The 20,269-nt window shown below is 34.6% G+C and overlaps 2 protein-coding genes across 3 annotated transcripts in view; both read left to right on the forward strand.

Moving 5' to 3' along the window:
• LOC132040943 (uncharacterized) overlaps positions 1-20,269 on the forward strand; it is a 52,012-nt gene that overhangs the window by 16,580 nt on the left and 15,163 nt on the right. The window contains exon 1 of one of the 2 annotated variants that reach the window (XM_059431633.1): positions 19,252-19,305. The exons of the other annotated variant lie outside the window; for it this stretch is intronic. The gene's annotated coding sequence lies outside the window, so the exon portion shown is untranslated. Of the gene's footprint in view, positions 1-19,251; positions 19,306-20,269 lie in introns of those variants that run through there. 2 annotated transcript variants of the gene reach the window in all.
• LOC132040897 (uncharacterized) lies at positions 13,491-16,581 on the forward strand. The gene is made up of 5 exons (XM_059431586.1): positions 13,491-13,826; positions 15,331-15,433; positions 16,105-16,266; positions 16,360-16,509; positions 16,558-16,581. Exons 1-5 carry the CDS (start codon positions 13,561-13,563, stop codon positions 16,579-16,581), a joined length of 705 nt encoding a protein of 234 aa, XP_059287569.1. The 5' UTR covers positions 13,491-13,560.

Consider the following 20,269-nt stretch of genomic DNA (forward strand, 5'->3'; position numbering starts at 1 on the left):
AGAGCACAATGAAGAATCTATAACAATTTAATAGATAATATAACATGGGGCTTGGACCTAGGGTTACCATGAACATGGTTAAAAAATTCTAATTTTCATATAACCTCATACTTTATGGAAGAAGTGGCGTGGGGAAGAACAAAGATGTTCCCACACGTATATAGAAACTCTACATACCTGGTAATGCTCCAAACTTGTATTAAAAATCTGTTCTTGGAAGAAGAATTCTAATCCTGGGCCTTGGATTCCTTTAGGTAGGTTTTCTTGAAAACCCTATGTTACGAACATGAAATTCCTACTTAAAATTCATGGGTAATTGATGGAATTCACTTAGGATGGTCTTAAGGAGCTTACCTTGATGCTTGGAGAAGTTGAGAGGAGAGACTTTCTTGTTAGGGCTTGAAAGGAATGAGACTTATGAAATAAAAACTGAATTCCCGTCTTTTAATTACTACTTATGGGTGTAGAACCTCTAGGCAAATCATGCCAGTCCCAAGTGTGATTAGAAACTATAGAGTATAATTCACTTTTAGTGGCTTCTTTCCAAAACATAGAATCTATTGATCTCATTGCTTCATCATAAGTTTTAGGTCTTCCTCCATTAAGTAAATAGACCATAATTCATCATTTAAAACATCAATATCACAATTCTCAGTCAAGAAAGCAGTAATAAAATCAGGACCAAAACTAGTATCAATTCTACGTCTTTTACTTCTTCTAAGTTCAATTTCATGCTCATTATTAAAAACATTAGATGTAGAAGCATTATTTTGCACATCACTAGGCACATTATTTTTCAAAGGAAAAACATGCTCAAAAAATTCTGCATTTCTAGATTCACAAATAGAATAATCATTCAAAGACATAAATCTATATACTATTTTGAGCATAACCAATAACAATGATGTCAAAATTCTTAGATCCTACATTTACCCGTTTGAAATCAGGTAGACTAACCTTAGCCAAACACCCCCACACTTTTAGAAATTTCAAGTTAGGAGAAAACCCTTTCCACAACTCATATGGAGTCTTGTCTAACTTCTTATGAGGGACTTTATTAAGAATATAACATGCGAGATAAAGCATAATTTTCCCCACATTTGTCATAGATGTATCTTAACTTAAAATCATGGAGTTCATAATTTCCTTAAGGGTTTGGTTTTTGCGTTCAGCTACACCATTTTATTGGGGAGTATAAGGAGCACTAACTTCATGTATAATACCATTTTTCTCACAAATAGCCTCCACAGTATTGGTACTATATTCACCGCCCCTATCAGATCTAAGTCTCTTGATTTTTCTGTCTAATTGGTCTGCTTTGAATTTCAAAAACATGCTTTTTGTTTCATCTTTAGACTTAAGAAGATATTCTTTCGTGAATCTAGAAAAGTCATCAACAAAAGTAATGTAATACTTCTTTCCACCTTACTAACAATGTTCTTGAAATCGCTAAGTCTGACCGTACTAGTTCACACAATGCTGTCTTTCTACAAGTAACGGATTTAAATGGTTTCTTAGCATGTTTTGCTTCTACACACACTGGACACTTAGAAAATTCATCAACTTTTACCGCAGGGATTAGTTTCATTTTTCTACGTCTTTTAATAAGAGTATTAACATGACCTAGTCTACCATGCCATAAATCAACGTAGACTCAACAATATAAGCGGAAATATTTTCATTATTGATAATCTCTTGAACAACGTTCAGTACAAACAAACCCCCACTAAGATACCCCTTCCTAACAAAGTCTCCTCCACGAGAAATAATTATTTTATCAGCTTCAAAAATAAGTTTAAGGCCTGCTTTGTTGAGAAGTGCTCTAGAAACTAAGTTTCTACGAAGGAAGGGTACATACAGGACATTGTTCAAGGCTAAAAATTTTCCAGAAGTTAAATTAAGTAGGATTTTTCCTTTACCCATAACTCCAGCAGTAGTGGAGTTACCCATGTAGACACACTCGCTATCAGTAGATTCCTCAAAGTTATGGAAAACTCCTTATTTGCGCAAAGATGCCTTAACGCGTCCGTGTCCAGCATCCAATCAGTCTTGTTAGCCACCAGATTCGCCTCAACAACTACAAGAGCAAGAACTTCATTCCCCTCAGCAAGATTGGCTTGGGCAGCACCTTGTCCTCCCGGCTTCGAGTTTTGCCCTTGCTTTTGATTACACTGAGCAGCCCTGTGACCAAGTTTCCCACAGACGAAACAAGGTCCCTTGAACTACTGGATTTCGCTCTCCGATTTGTTGAAGTGATTCTTCTTCTTCACATTTCCCTTTTTCGGGACTTTCTGTTGTTTGCCTTTAAACCTATCTTTCACAACAGTACCAAAAGTTTCCACAAGGTTAGCTTTAGGAGAGTTAAGGGAAAGAGCTTCCATCTTATCTTTGAGACGGTTTGCCTCCTCAGTCCTCATATGACAGATCAGTTTCTGAAGGGTCAAGTCCTTCTTCTTATGCTTCAGTTGGTTCCTGTAATCACTCCAAGAAGGCTAGAATTTCTCAAGCAGAACATTGGCTTGAAAAACCTCACACATCTTCATGCCCTCGGTCAGAACAGCTGTAGTCAAGTTCTCATATTCATGAACCTGTTCTATAATTGGCTTATTGTCAACCATTTGGAACTTAATCTACTGGCCAACAGCATACTTTTTCTTTCCTGTATCATTAGCACGATATTTTTTTCCAAACTATCCCATATTTCCTTAGTAGATTTGTTAGTAACAAATAAATCAAACAGAGGGTTAGTCACATGGTTCAACAGATGTCCTCTAACAGTTTTGTTATCTTTTTCAAAAAAAAATTAGCAGCATCATCAGTAACAACAGTAGCAGAACTATTTGAAACATCAGTAACAACGTTTGGAACATCAACAGGAGGTGCGTCAAACAAAACCTAGTCAACTTCTAATTGTTCAAAGAAAATCACAAGTTTTTGACACCGGCATTTAAAATTGTTTCCATCCAAAGGTTCAAGCTTTGACAAATCCGGAAGAGTTTTGTTTAAAGAAATAGCCATCTGATTAGTATTGTATAAAATCGCTTTCAAATTGTTAGTAAAAATCGAGAACAATATAGATAAGTAACAAGTAAAATAAGAAAACAAATTATAAAACTATTGTCGTGTCATGGCAAGCCACTGCCTTAAAAGTGATTTCCGGACCGACCACGGTGCAAATCGTTTAGCCCGGCATGCTCCCCAAGGTTCCACAACAACTCTTGAACACCTATACTGGTGGGTGGAAGTATGGAGCTTGCACAAAATATTGCCCAGAAACAATTCGGAGAAGAAGAGAAGATAGTATTTTTTTGGATGAGTTCGACCAGAGAGATATGTAATGAATATATAGGTAGATGACCACTTTTGGGTAATAAAGTAGGAGATCTGAAACGCCCCTTAACGTTCAGAAATTAAAAAGCCATATCAATTGGAGTTATGGTCAAGAATAAAGGTCATTAATGTTGACAATAAAATCTGTCATAATATGGAGTAATAAGGAAAATAATGACCGTCATCAATGTTGGTTGACCACTCACTTCTAGGGGATGAACTTGGACAATTATCTGGTAAGCATTTAGATAATTTCGGGTAAGCTAAAAAATAGCAAAAATATATCTTGCAAAACCAGATTTTAAATGGGCCTCGGGGGGGCAAATCGACCCATTTTGCCTACGAAGCCCAATTCTCATGTGCGCGAGGCCACACCCTTATTCTAGCCCATTTACCAACCCAATAAAGGACTTTTCATTATAAAGTAAAGGCAAAATACATAAACAAGCCCTTTAACTTGGCGCGAGCTGGCAACTATGACCTTAAACTTTGCTAGTGCAAAAGTAGGCACTTAAACTTGGAAAAAGTCGAACACCCATACCCACGCGTCCTACATGGAAACTTGCATGAGACACACCCAAAAACATGCGAGCTGAGCCTCAAATCTCATGTCTCCAACGGTAAAAAAAAAAGGGGGAAATGACTGATATACCCTTAATGAACCCCTCCTATATTTATCCCTAATTCTCAAATCAAATTTCCATCTAATTCTCTTGTTCCTATTGCTCCAACAACCATTTCTTCACAATTTCTGCCCATTGGCATCTCATTTTTTTGGTCATTGTGGAAAAAGAGCTATGATGAAGATATCTTAGTCTGTAAACAACCCAGGTCGATGGTTTCTTGGATGTGAAGATGGTCGGGTAAGGTTGCATTTTAGATGGATTTTTTTTTGTTTAAATTCGAGTACCCAAGATTCAATTTTTACGGTTCTTTTGTTCTTCTTAAACAGGTTGGATGCAATTTTTTTAGGTGGTGTGAACTTGATTATCCCGAACACGCTAGAATTGCTATTTCGGGATTACAAAAGAGGATAAAAAAACACGATGAAGAAAAGGAAAAGATTAGGAGGAAGTATCGTTTTTTTTTTTTGCTACTCATTGTGATGTTAGCTTGGGTTTATAGAGAGTTCTTTATGTAGTAGCTGCTATGTATGTAGTTTTTGGGTAGTTTGGTTGGTTGATGGAGCTGTTTTGGGGTCATTTTGGCTGGTTCAATCTTGTAATGTAGTTCTTGCCCAATGTGGCTGTCTATAGTGTATAAGTTAATGGCAATGGAAGATTGTAAAATAGTTTATGCACTTTATGTTCATTACGAAGATGTTAAGCTACACACCCTTTATGTCATGTTAATAGCACCTCGTTTCCACATATGATATGTTAGAGAATTTGTTTCACCATTCCTATTAGTTCTCCAGGAATAGAGTTTTATTAAGTTGAACTACACAACCCCAAATCTTCAACCTCATATACAGAACCCATTTAGCAATCAAGAATCACATAAAGATAAATAAAGTTGTTGTTGCAATTGGATTTACTTAAGGAAACGTATAAGGAATATTTTGGATGAGAAGTGAATCAAATGAAGATAACCAAGGATATATTTTCACAGCCAACAAAAAATGGCAAACAAGGCATATGGAAGAGGATTCTCTGTTTGTTGCATAAAAATGTGGAGTAATTAATACAGCAACCGTGTAACATAAACTACTGCATTATCAAGATATACAATAAGATATTAGGATTAGATAGTGAATGATCAGCCTTATAAATTATATACGTAAATGTCCTAATGAATTCCATAACTAATAAAAATTCTGCTTTAGATAAACATGTAACTAGCGGCAAATTAAACAAACAGACAGGTTCTATAAGAGAATAGAGAGGAAATCAATAGCATACACAACAATTATCAGCAAAATCCAATCAAGAATCAGCTAAAGGATCACTATCCAATCAGCAACAGGCCCTATAATTTTATAGCATGAGTAGCAACAGTTGAAACATAGCAGCAACGGGCCCTATAATTTTACAGCATGAGCAGCAACAGGCCCTATAATTTTACAGCATGAGCAGCAACAGTTGAAACATGAGCAGCAACAGGCCTTATAATTTTACACCATATGAGAATTGGCCTAGACAATGGCATGAATCAGTGCATATTGCACAAAGAGTGTCACAAACACACAAAAAATCCAATCTTGGCATTGCCAATTTCCTGGGATTCAAGTTCTCCATCTAACTAGCAAGAGAATAGCATAATGACATAAATCTGCCAATCTAGCCAACAGGCTTCACCAACCATCTTAAAAACACACAAAAATTCAATCACACTAGGCATAAAATTATCTTTATAAATCTGCCAATTTTGCCAAAAAGGCTTCACAAAACATCGAAAAGACAAACATACATCTAAATAACCCAAACATACATCAAAAAGGCTAAATGTTTAGTAGTTGGCATAAATAGAGTAAAGGCAACTCTAAACGCCACCAGAACTTGGGTTTACAAAAATTACATCAAATGAACTTGAACTCTTATGGCAGCCAAGTCTTAGCTTTGGATCTGATTTCCAACTTTTTACGCTGCTGCATTACTTCAAGCTGGTTTCCAGTGATAGTATCTTTATTTTTCCACCTCAGTCCAGGTGGCTTGAATCCAAGATCAATATTTGTTAATGATGCATCCTTTAATGCTGCCCCACTTGAGATAACTATTTCACTTGGTCTCCCAGGCTGCAAAATTCATAAACATTATACATTTCACATTATACACATGTAAGGAAATTATCTAATAGATATACATGCATTGATCACTTGTCTTCCAGATGGTGTGTCAGTGTAAACACCAAATCCCATATCTCTTGTTTTTTTTTTTTTTTTTTTTTTTTCTAATTGAAGAAGATGTTGCCCTTGTAGTTGAAGAACCAGCTTCTGCCCTTGTAGCTGAATAACCAGCTTCTGCCCTTGAACTTGATGAACCAGTTGCTGCCTTCTTTCTACTTCCTCTAACTCTTGAAGTTTCTGAGCATAAAGAAGAGGAATGTTGAGTGTTTGGTTGACTTATTGGCCTTGATCTTGATGGTTGTTGAGTGACCTATAGAGTGGGCTGTTGAGTGAGCTGTTGAGAAGGCTATATTATTAAGTAAAAATAGTTAGAAGTCTAAAAATGATTCTAACAAGCTAGAAACAGATAGAAAATGCTTACCACTAATTTGCAGCCTCTTTTGTTATGGCCAACTTGATGGCATTTGGAACAGGTCATCTTGACTCCTAATGTGCCGCGGATTTGTGGCACATTCGACGCCTTTACTATGAATTTTGGTTGTTTTCAAGTAAGTCTGGTTCTTGTTAATATGTTTTTGTTGTGTTTTAGGAAAACGATGGCCCAAAAGCAAAAACAAAGAACAAAGGAAAAATTGGCCAGAAATGAAGAATCGACGTCCCGTCGATCAGCCGACGGACCGTCCTTCAAAGCGTCGATAAGCTCGATTTTCCAGTGATGTCCTTAGTTGAAGACGACAAAGGACGGAGCCATCGACGAAGCGTCGAACTGATTGACGCTTCGTCATTTACGTCGTCAATCAAGATCTGTCAACAAGAAGAGACAAAGACGGAATACTGGACGGAGCGTTAAACTGGTCGATGGCACCACCGAATGGATCACATCGCTGAAGATATAAAGGACGGAGGAATCGACGGATCGTCGAACGATCGACGGTCCGTCGATCTTGCTATCAGGGGCAATTTTGTCAGTCGTTGCTGTGCGTTTTTGGAGCCTATTTAAAGAACATTTTAGGTTATTTTTGGCAGCCAGATTTTATTGTGCACGTGAACAAAGTTCCATTGGTGGGTGAGCATTGATTACTCCACTTTTGGAGCTTAGTGAAGACAATAAGATTCCATTTTCCATCATCTTTATCACTCTTTGTAAGCTTTATGTCTCATTTATTGCTTACTACTTTTGAAACCATTATGTATGAGTAGTTTCTTTAATCAAAGTTGTGGACCCAAATGATGGGTGTTATGTAATGGGTGTCTAACATTGTATATATATATAATGGGTTGTAATGTATTTTATTATTTCTCATATTCATTGTTAGTTAGTGGTTGCAAACACTTGCTTATGCACAAACCCTAGTTTATTCGGAAAGATAAACTAGGGTGTGAGTTGAAATAATATAACAAGGACTCGGGGCGCTAACCCTCATTTAATGAACTCACTTAGGGATAAGATGAGTTCTACTTGGCATATTTAATCGGTCTTACTTGCAAACTTTTCTACATTTGGGAAAATCATGAAAAGAAATACTTTCTAACTATTGAAAAATATTAGGAAGTGCATTAGAGATTAAGTGCATACAAAACCCCGACCCATTAGAAATATATCATATTGATACCCATAGCATAACATCTAATCACAGCGGGGATACAACTTTGGTTCTTTTAATCCAAACAAATTCCAAATACTTCAAAATAGCGAAAACAAACCAATCCTCTCCTCTACACTATTCGGAATAAAATTGAAGTTTCTAGAGATTAGTTACATAAATAATTAGTACCCTTTTTCTCTCCATATTCCCTGTGGGATTCGACCCCAACCTTGTTTGGGTTACTATATTTGACAACATCCGCTTACGCCACTAATAGGTGTAATTTGAGCGTATCAACTCCATTTTTTTATGCTTTCCCCTATTTCTTTTTTCTTGGTTCATCCTTATCTTTTTTTCTATTTCTTGGGGATCTTCCAGGCATTGGCTTCACTTCAGGGGCTCCACTATTGGGTTATTTGTTTGAGGCCACATAATCATATTAGAGATTGGCTGTAAGAAGTACTTATAAGCTTTAAGAAATGTTTCTCTTCTGTACCAATGCTCCACATAGTTTTTTGGTTCTTCTCCAATGTGGTACAAGGCACAAACTAAATGTTGGCAAGGGATACCCCTCAACTGCCACAACGTACAGCTACATGTCTTCCTATCCATATCAATTGTGTGCCTATATTGCCATTCTTGAATCTCAAATCCACTATCATGGTTCCAATTCACCTTTAGTGTCCTACCAATAGCTTTGTTTTCTTCTAAAACTAGCCTTGCCATGGGTGAAATGTCACTGATCCAAGTATCAGCAAACTTAATCATATCTCCAAGCCTATCCATCATTTTATGTCTAATATCTTCAAGCATATTAATCACAGCTTTGTGTCTAGGACCAACAATCCAAGAATTAAATGTTTCACATATATTATTTTCTACCACATCACATTTTGTTCTTTCACTAAACAAAGACCTACACCAAGATTCTTTGTTATAGATAAGCAATGACTCACATATTCTTTTACCATGTTTTCCCAAATGTTTTATCTCCTCTGCCAATTTTATCTCAAAACTAGCCTTGGCACTCCTCCAAAATGCTCTTCTCCTTTCTTCACCTCTCCATTTCTTTTATCAGTTTGCCCAAATGTGTCTTCCACACTTTCTTCTTTCAGCATTAGGAAGTAACTCTTGAACTGCTGATTGAAGACCCTAATAGGCAAAATAAATAATCAGTAAGACAAAGAATACTGGATAAAAAAGTAAAAAGAAAAACAGTTAGAATAACTCAAACACATTTTGCTAACATATTTTTGCATGAAAGCACAAACACGTTTGAAACCTTCAATCTTTTTAGGCACAATCTCAAACCTTTTTGCCTATAGAAGCAAAATACAACTCAATATTGATGGATCCTAATAGCCTCTGGTACTATCAGTGTCCAAAACCATTAAATTTACAGTGCATGTTCTTCCAAAACACTACTTCTGTTTGCTTTCAATTTCTCTTCTTATGCTTACTTTCTTTTTCTATCAAATGAATTTGGTCATAGTCTAAATATAAGTAGCTAAATTAAACAAGTTATTAGATGACATAGCCTATCAAAGATCAAACTTTCCAATAAGGGGAGACATATTCACAAGTACACAAGCAAAATATATCTAAATACTCCATAAAAATCAATCTTTATACCAAGAACTTTGATGGGATCTATCAAGAAACAGTAGCAGACATCTTTTTTTTCTTCCTTTATTTCTTACCAAAACACAAAAATGAGTATATCTTTGTTCTAACTATTCTCACACTTTTGTGGAAAGAAAAAATGTACTCAAGTGAGACACAAACAGATTTTTCTTTGTTCAAAAGATTAACTATCCTTAATTCCAAATATCAGAATATTAATGAGTAAGAAATCATACCTTCTGCATGTCAGACATTATTTTTATTCCATCTACATCACCATGCTGCAAATCTTGAATGAGATGGCTTGTGAACCAACTCCAAGAGTGTTTAGTTTCTTGGTCAACCACTGCCCAAGCTATTGGATACGTTTGGTTGTTTCCATTTCTTGCAACAGCCACTAACAATTCTCCTTTACAAGCACCCTTCAGAAAACATCCATCCAACCCTATGATCTTCCGACAACCTTCTAGCCATCCATTCTTTAATGCAGCAAAGCAAACATAGAAGTATTTGAACAAGTTTTTGCCGGGTTCTGTTTCATTGTCAATTCTCACCCAACAAGAAGTTCCAGGATTTGTACTCCTAATCATATCTGCATAGTCTAAAATCCTTGAAAACTCAAGCTTCTAATCACCCATGAACTTGCTAATAACCTGCATTTTGGCCCTATAACAGATAGATCTTTCCACTTGTAACCCCCAATCTCTTCTTAGTTCCTCTTGAAGATTATGAACTCTAATGTCAGGCTAAGATATTATTCTATCCTCCATCTTACTAGCAACATATTTGGTTGTGCATAACTTATTCATGTTCTTTGTAATACAAGTATGAACTGGATAGTAATCTGTATCTTTATCCAAGCTAGCATACATTAACCAATTACACTTTCCCAAACATCTTACCTTTACTCTATCTGGTTCATTGGGTTTTAGCTTTAGTTGAACCTTCTCGTGAATAGCATAGTCAGCCACAACTTTTCTAAACTCTGTTGCTACAAAATATCATACCCAATTCAAAGAAAGAAATGGCAGCAGAATCATCATACCTTAGCTTTTTACTTTTTTCTTCTTGAAGGTAAATCAACACTTGGTTGTGCTAGAATATCTAGCTCTTCATCACTATCTTCACTTGGTTCATCTGATGAATCAATGTATTCTTCATCACCACCCAATCTACAAGCAAATTTGTTTCGCTTGTTCTTGAAAATATCTTCAAATCCCCTATCTATACCAACTTCTCCAAGCTTAACCTCCTGAGGCTTGAACGGTTTTTTACCTTTCTTTTTTGGCTTGGCAGGTTCATTTCTCTTTTGTTGCCTAAGTTGTTCTCTACAACCTCTTATTTCTTCATCAACTTCACTATCATCCTCATTCGGAACACCATCTAAGTCTTCCTCTCCAAAGTCAAGAAAATCATTATTTTCTTTCTCAATTGGTTGTTCAACTTCAGCTATCTCATTTAAGGTCTCATTTATAGACTCCTCAAGTTGTGAAACCCTAGAGCTACCCCCCAATTCTTCATTATTTTTGCCATCAACCAGTGGTCCCAAAATAGTGCCAACAGTGGGCCTTCCTTTCTCAATATTCACATGTTTCAGATACAACCAAAAAACTGACCCAATCCTCAATTCTTCAACACAATTATATAGTTGGTTGTCACCTTCCACCAAGACAAATTTATGGATAGTAGGTTCAACATAAAAATCTTCAACTTTATCATACCCAATATCCTTTGCATAAGATTTCATTTCGGTCAAAGAGAAATGGTCCTTATCTAACTCTAACACAGCTTGCTCCAATTTTGACACATATCGACTTTTAAAAAACCTACCCCCATGGTGAAAAATAGTAATAATATGGTCACCCATGTGACCAAATATGTGAAAATGAGACAAAATTCAGTAAATATTCCCTTCATAGATAAAAAGCCCTAACCTTTACAAAGATTTCCGAAAACACCATTTCAAAAGTGAAAAAGTAAAAGCTTCAACAAAATATACACACCTTGGCTAAAATGAGGGAGAAAAATGGATAAATCTTCAACAATGACCTTGAACAATTTCGAGCAAAATCGAAGATATTAATCACTGATTTTTTGGGTTCAAATCGTATGAATTTGGGGCATAGGGTTTTCACTACTTTGCTTTTTACAAAATGAACGGGTTAAAAGATTTAACCCCTATTAATTTTACCCCTTTTCGTTTTTTCCTTTTTTTTTTTTTAAAGTCTAATCTACGTGTATGTTAGGTGGCAACCTCTGATAGGGCACTAATCCACGTAGGAAGCGATTGCACTACACACATATGACCTGATTGAATTTTGGGTATGGGTGTTCGACTTTACAAAGTTTTAAGTCGCCTACTGCGCACTAAAGAAAAGTTTAAGATCATATTCTTAATTCATTTCACGCCAAGTTTAAAGGCCATTGCTTATGTGTTTTTTTCGAAAGTAAAAGGAAGGACTTTCCACCACCTTTGTAAGACATTTTGCATTCATGAGGATAAGAGACAAGTGAGAGACAAAATAATACACAAGGAACTTTTACTTTGCATTACCAACAAAGAATTACTCTCCATAATACTCACATGATTTCCTTGTCGTAGTTTATATTTATATTTAAGTTAGAAGGCAAACTAAAAAGGGAAACTCACTTTTCAAAATAAGCTTATTTTAGAAATTTGGCCAAACAGGCTATAAACGTGTTTAAGGTAAAGGACCAAAACTGTTAAATTGCATACTGAAAGAACTAGTTTGAACTTATCCTCAAACATAAGGGACCATTTTTGTCATTTTTTTCTCAATTTTAGTTTTCACATCTCTTCACAATAAAGAAGTCCAAAAAATCTGAAACAAGATAGAAGTAATATCTACCACAAAGAAATGGAGCTTTGGAAAATTCAGTACATATCAATTGTGTTGCTTAGTTCTGCTTCTAATACTAATTATTTTTTGTGTGAGTGCTCAGATTTCACTTCCATCCAAGCAAGATGGATTCTGGTACGAGAATAGAATTGACAAAACAGAATCAATCTATTTATTGGATACTGTCCGGACTAGGGCTGCGTATCGGGTGGTTCGGTTCGGGTTTAAAAGTTATTGGTTAAATTTATCGGTTATCGGTTTGTAGACATGTTAAACCGTTAAAGAACCATTAATATATCGATTAATGAGTTATTGGTTAATCGATTTTTGATCGTTATCGGTTCGGTTATCCGTTTAACCGTTAAGATATCAAACAAAATTTTTTCAAGAACAAAGAATCCATATTCAAAGAAGAATAAAAACGAATTAACGAGATGCAAAATGAATAAAGTATTACAAAAGAAAGTGTGCGAGCTAGCTATAAATGGAGTTTGAAAGCTGGAAAATTCGGCCGGCATCTCCAAGACGTTAAAAACTTGAAAACTTTTCTTCATATTTACATGAATCCTAGTTCCCCGGACCACTGCGCCTTGACAAGCTTTCCAATTTGACAATGTTGTCTTTTTTACGCTTCTTCATCCGAGTCCTCAACAACTCTCCTCATTTTTTTTTTTTTTTTTTGCTCTCTTTCTATTTTGTTGCATCGGTGGCACAAAATTGTAGAGAGAGATGTTAGTCTTTGCATGGTTATTTCCACAAGCATTTGGTACTTGATGCTTGGTAAAGTTTGTTTCACACCTTTGGAAGCAATTAGAAGCTTTGACATTCGAGCTAAGTTCTTGTAAAACCTTGCAGCTAACTTCACCAATGAGAAATAAATTGACCTAGATTTACTAAGTAATTATATATGGAAGGGTAATAATGGAATGAATTCACTGGGCTGGACTCCACAAATTATATATGAAAGGTTATATATGGAAGGGTATAATTGTAATTAAATAAATGATTATCGGGTTATCGGTTGTTAACAAAAAAGTGGTGAATCCGAGACTCGAACCGATACTCCCAATAACTATAGACACCACTACACCAACCATTAACCCACTAACCATTAACCCAATAACCCAATTATCGGTTCGGGTTATTGGTTTAACCGTTAACATGCACAGCCCTAGTCCGGACAAGTCTTTAAGACCAAAAGGATCAAAACTGTTAAATGCATATATTTAAAGGACTGTTTTGAAACTACTCTCAAACATAAGAGACCATTTTTGTCATTTTTTTCTCTCAACATCACTATCACCTCTAAACACAATAAAGAAGTCCAAAAATCTATCTGAAACAAGATAGATAGAATTAATATCTACCACAAGAAATGGAGTTTTGGAAAATTCAGTACATATCAATTGTGTTGCTTAGTTCTGTTTTAGTACTAATTATTTTTTGTGTGAGTGCTCAGATTTCACTTCCATCCAAGCAAGATGGGTTCTGGTACGACAACAGAATCGACAAAACAATATTAATAGAAGCTTTCTTCGATCCAGTATGTCCTGACAGTAGAGATGCATGGCCCCCACTTAAGAAAGCTCTCAATCACTACGGTTCTCGTGTTTCTCTTGTGCTTCATCCGTTCCCTTTACCGTATGCTCCTGTTTCAACCCACTTTTGTCATTTTTAATAATATCATTTTAGTCTAATATTGAGGCAGTGATTTTAGTAGTTCGATTGGTTGGAAATTTACCTGGTGAAGGTTATGTAACGTCCTCCCTATTTTTCCTTCCTCTACCTCCTATGTAATAATTTCTTTTAAAAAGAAAAAGAAAAAAAAAGAAAAGGTAGTGGCATTTTGAGAACTGATTATGGGTTCACGTGAATATAGTAATTATTGCCAGGCATGTGTTGAGATATTATTACGGGTTAACATGAATTTAGTTCCCTTCATCCCAATCTAAGTGTTTTAGTTTAACTGCGCACATGATTAAGAAATAAAGGGAGATTTTTGAATTTTATGGTCTTAAATTAAAGATACATGTAATCCTTTAAATGTAGAATGTTAGAATAGAAAACTTACTTAATATAGATGGAGACTTTCTTTCTTGACATACCAAAAAGGAATTAAGACACTTAAATTGGAGCAGAGAGAGACTAGTTTTTACCCAAGTATATTTCCTCAGTTTCAATTTGTTTGTCTGACAATCCTTTTCAGTCCGTTTAAGAAAAATGTTTCTTACCTTTTTTGATAACTCTTTAGTTTCAACTTTTCACATGTCAGTATTTAAGATCACAAGGTTAAAGGGCTTTTTGATACATTCTATAAATATTTAGTTACTTAAACTCCATGTCAAGTCAAAACCAAACAAACAAATTGAAACGGTGGAAGTATATATTAAGAAAATTACTAAATATTTATAAATATTTGACTGTGAACTCAGTTATTATTTGAAGTCGTTGTAGAAACTACCCATAAACTTCAAATCGTGATCTCTTTCGGTATAGAGGCATATAAGTTAGAGGCGGATCCTAAATTTAAAGTTTGTGAGTCTTGTAACGACCTCAAATTAATTAACAGCAAAAATTGAGTACACACTCAAATATCTATAGATATTTAGTGAGTTTTCTTTATACATAGATAGAGCTTGGTAAAAGATATTGAGTTCGCGTGAACTCATAGCTTGTAAGCTAGGTCCCCCGCTAAACAGTCCATAAATAAAATTAGTAACCTGAAAAGGTGTAGGCTAAACTCACACCATTAGTGTAAAGATTTTTTTTATTGTCAGTACAGATCAGTTAAATCTTATTGTATAAGTTTCTTATTTAACTTCTATGTACAGATAGTGTGAAGAGTTTCTATACTATCACATCATCTTAAAATATAACTACAGGTAATCATCCATAAAAATTAGAATTAATAACATGAAAAATTGGATTGGTTACCTGTTGTATGTTAAAATACTAGCTAGAATCATTTGTCAGATTAAGATGACTACAGGACCTCACAAACTATGCTTATTGCTTAAGTTAAAAGGTGAGTTCTTTTAGTTTTCCTAGATTGTTGGTATGTGTAGGAAATGACAATATCATTTGGTTTTCCAGTTCAGCCTTAATAGACATGAGAATGATTTGTTTTACTTGTCCTAATATGCAGTTACCATGACAATTCATTTATTTCCTCGCGCGCGTTGCACATTGTCAATAAGTTGAATGCTTCTGCCACATACAGATTACTGGAGTCTTTCTTTGATCAACAGGTAACAAGATTTTTCTAGTGCAGAATCTATAAATGTTAAATTGCAGTAAAATTACACGTGTCATTGTTTTATAAGAGAAGAATATGCAACTCTCTTATGGTCAATAGGATTTTAAGCAACTGCAACAATCTAGCTATTATGTTCACCGCTCATCTCATAATGGCATTAGAGGTTATTGTTTTGTGTTGTTTTAAGTGACCTTATTGTTTAATTGAGTGACCTTATTGTTTAATTGTTCTCTGAGAGCAGGACTAAAATACAAATGTTTCAGGCATGGAATCAGCCGTTGTTGCTTGCTTCAGGATAGGCTGCTTACATTATACAACCCCCCCCCCCCGGGACCCAACATGAATGTGAGATGTGCATTAGGCTACCCTTTTTTTAAGTCTTTATAAGAATCTAGTAGAAAACCCTAAAATTTCTCTGAAGCTGATGAGCTACAGCAAGGCCACTGATTTCCTCATCAACAACCCATAAAAAAGGATACTGATGAGCTACAACAAGGCCACTGGTTGTTCATTATTAATGGGAAAAACTAGAACTATGGAAAAGCATGAGTTAGTTGAATTCACAAACTACACAGATTTTATGCTGAAAATTCTTCTGTTTGCAAATTATGGTACTAGACATATATATTTAGTCTTGGTTTTAATTGTGCCTGGTTGAAACAGGATAAGTTTTATAACGAAGCAACTGTCGACTTGTCCAAAGCATCTGTTGTAGATAAAGTTGCGAGATTTACATCCAATGCAATTGGGAATTCGAATTACGCTGCTGTAAGGGCAGGGTTTACTGACCCCCAAACTGATCAAGCAACACGAATTTCCTTCAAGGTATACTAATTAGGCTCAATTAGGCTATACACTGTGTGTACATATCTTTCACCTATGCCAAAACTTATATTTGTGTATTTATATGTTTCTCAGTATGGTTGCGTGAAAGGCGCATACGGAACGCCTTTTTTCTTCATAAACGGGTTTCCTCTGCCTGATGCTGGATCACCACTGGACTACAAAACATGGAGAAATATCCTTGACCCAGAGGCGAATTCAGGATTTAAAGAGCATGGGTTCACCGTTAGCTATGGTTTTTTTTTTTTTTTTTTGGTCTTTGATTTGTTGCAGCTTAGAGCCTATGGGGTTTTTTGATTTCTTTTGCCTTTTGGGACTTGGGTAATTAGAAATGAGAGAGAGAGGGGGAGGGGGGGGGGATCATTAGATATAATATAAAATAGAAACACGGTTTTTGCTTTTGGGTAATTAGAATTGTAAAAGAAAAAGGATCTAGAATAATACAAAAAGGAAGTTAAAAATTCGCTTTAGAAAATAAAAGCATAAAACGTACGAGAAAGGTTCAACCCGAGACCTTAAGGAAATAAATACAATCCCTAACCAGTGCTCCACTTGACCTGGTTTGATTATGTGTTCCTTCAGTTAATATTAGATATATTTTTAAAATTATACACATAATATATCGAGTTTAGTCGAGTGACCATGTGTTCACGTGATCCAAATTTTATATGTAAATTCGCCTCTGCCTTGACCCATTGTTTCGCCAGCAGGACAACTGGAGGACTGACAATTTGCATTTCTTCTTGTGAATCACTGATCTTTAAGTTTTTATTTGTATCTGTACTCTCATCACCTAATGTACTGAGTAGAGGGATGAAAACAAACTTTTACATCTCTTTTGTTTACATTACAGATAATGACAATAATTTATTTTTTCTGTATCTTGTGTTTATAGAAACTGAAAACACTAATCTGACGGTAAAAGTAATTTTCTGTATATTAAATCAAGTATGAATTCTATTTTACAACAAATGATTGTGGATTATGTATAGTCTATAGCGTCGTCTATGCAGTTGATAAGGCAGAGACCTTATTACTGATAATATAAGAAGGATTTAAATTATATATACCGACTATGCAAATTAATAAAGTATAGTTTAACGTATAGCACATTATTTACAGTAGTGACAGGCTATGCAAATCATGCGAATGTTTTGTCCTTCTCCTCTCCTAAATGGAATTGATTGCTTATTTGAAACAAAATGGCTATGTTTACCAGTTTGTAACCATTTAAAAGGATCACCTACTGTGCACATTGTAAGGGAAAGGCAAGATGCTTTTTCATGCATGAATCTTGATTGAGCTTGCTTGTTGTAGTGCTGATCATCTAAGTTTAGCATGTTTGGTCCAACTCACAAAATCTGTTCATTTTGAACAGTGTGTTTTTTTAATCAGAAGTGTCTTTTTAAAACAGTACTTTTTAGAAAGTTTATGCTTGGATAATCAATTTGAAAAATAATTTTGCCAACATTAGAGCAGCAACTTTTGCTTGATCAAGGTATCAAAAGTGCTCTCTGAGAAAGATTACTTTTTTCAGCATCTGAAAAATAGTTTCTTCTACTAATCAAAACCATTTATATTTATTTCTAAAAACTTGATTAAACATCTCAACTTATTAAAATAAGTTTTTTTTTTTTTTTTCAAAGCACTGTTGGCTCCCAAAAACTTGGCAAACAGGCTAAGTAAATATTGTGGCAATGCAACTCCTCTGAGCAGATGCTTTCTGGTGTTTGAGGTGTAAGGCTTCTATTGTAAATTGTTACCAATCGAGACAGACAGGAAAGTCAATACTAACACAAGTGCGTTTCAATTAATTGGCGCATGAATGAAGCTGTAATGGAGCATGTACACGACGAACACATGACGAACAAACACAGGTTAAACTTCCTTTTACATAAAACTTGACACTTGAGTCCTACATAGCTCTGTAGATGGATTGTTCCACGAGATCAAAATTAAGATAATCATTTCAGCCAAAGAATGAGGAACAAATTCAACCACGTCCATGCTGAAAAGAGAAGGTACTTAGGTAGCTCTCCGAAAAAGAAGTGAAGTTCCGTCTGCGTTTGAAGGCTAGCTCCTGCTTAAGAGCTTTATCCCCACATCTCACATATTGAAGAAGGCACGCTTAAAAGGGAAACTCAGTTAATAGACAAAAAAAAAAAAAAAAACAGATATGTTAAAACAAGAACAATCTTATATTTGTCTCTCTAAGGATTGATTTCCTTGTCATAGTTCATATTTATATTTATAAGTTAGAAGGCACGCTAAAAAGGAAACTCACTTTTCAAAATAAGCCTTATTTTGAAGTTAAACTAAAGCGCTATAAACGTGTTTAAGTTAAAGGACCAAAACTGTAAAATTGCATACTGAAAGAACTAGTTTGAACTTATCCTCAAACATAAGAGACCATTTTTATCATTTTTTTCCCTCAACTTTAGTTTTCACATCTCTTCACAATAAAGAAAGGGAAAATAACACTCTATGGCATTTTGGGTAAAGTATTTACCCGAAATGGCCATAGTTTTTTTTTTTTTTACATTTTGCAGCCTTCATCCCATTTTTTTTTTTAAAAATAATTACCCGAGATAGCCACCCCCCTTCCCTCCCATATCAAACTCCAAGATGCTATTTTTCCTTCCAAATCTCTTTCTAATGTTGGTGTTTTTTAAGGGTAAAGTATGTATAAAACACATACATTATGTTACACTTTTAACACTGTATAAACACTGTATAACACCGCATAACACCGTAGAAGTGTGTATAAACAACTCTTATACGTTATTATACATTTTTATACAAGGTTTATATATTATCTACAAGAGTGGTATAAAGTTGTACATTGTTGTATAATGTTGTATATACAAGTCATGTTACCATAATTTGTTGGGTCATAGGTTTGTAATTTAAAAATATGGCTACGTAAATGTAATTTTGTGTGCTAAATTGTACATTACTGAAAATCCCCCATAAAGAAATCCAAAAAATCTGAAACAAGATAGAATTAATATCTACCACAAGAAATGGAGCTTTGGAAAATTCAGTACATATCAATTCTGTTACTTAGTTCTGTTTTAGTACTAATTATTTTGTGTGAATGCTCAGATTTCACTTCCGTCCAAGCAAGGTGGGTTTTGGTACGATAACAGAATCGACAAAACAAAATCAATATTAATCGAGGCTTTCTTTGATCCAGTGTGCCTTGGACTTTTGGGACCAAATAAGATTTGAGAAAGAATGTGTTCGTTTTTTCGTAAGCTTAAAAATAAGAATTTTTCTCAAAAGACTTTTTGAAAATACCTTTGAAAAATATATACCTAAAAATACTTTTTAAAAGCTTGACCAAATACTAATTGCTGCTTAAAAGTGATTTTTAAATTAATTAGCCAAACACAAATGGCTTCTCACCAAAACTACATTTAAAAAAAAAAAATTCAAATAAGTTAATTTTAAAAGTTTGGCCAAACAGGCTATAAACGTGTTCAAGTTTGATAAACTTAGGGGACCAAAACTGTTAACTCCACACTTAGAGCCTGTTTGGAAAGCCACCTGGTAACTGGAATTGGTGTAATTACTAGGGTAGTAATTACACAACCTAGTAATTACACAAGATTGTAATTCAAGCGCTGTTTGTTTGTCATAACGTAATTACATGTAATTACAAGCGTCGTTTAGTTATGTTGTAATTACGGTTTAGTTTAATTTAAAAATAACATTTGATTAAAAAAAATTAAAATTAATATTTAAAAATATATGCTTTTATAAATGATATTAAATTAGTTATTTAATAATACATTGTTTCTTGAAAATATGTTAATTAATAATCATATATTTGTAACTAATATTGTAAAAAAAAAATTTTGATATATAATTTCAAAATAATAATATTTTAATTTTAATTGATTATAAAACGTAAAAGCATACTTTTTTTGTGAGAACATCATGGGATTGGATGTTTGACAAAAAAAGAATATTGATAAATATA

Source organism: Lycium ferocissimum, chromosome 12 (assembly GCF_029784015.1).
Source record: "Lycium ferocissimum isolate CSIRO_LF1 chromosome 12, AGI_CSIRO_Lferr_CH_V1, whole genome shotgun sequence".
In the NCBI taxonomy this organism is placed as follows: Eukaryota; Viridiplantae; Streptophyta; class Magnoliopsida; order Solanales; family Solanaceae; genus Lycium; species Lycium ferocissimum.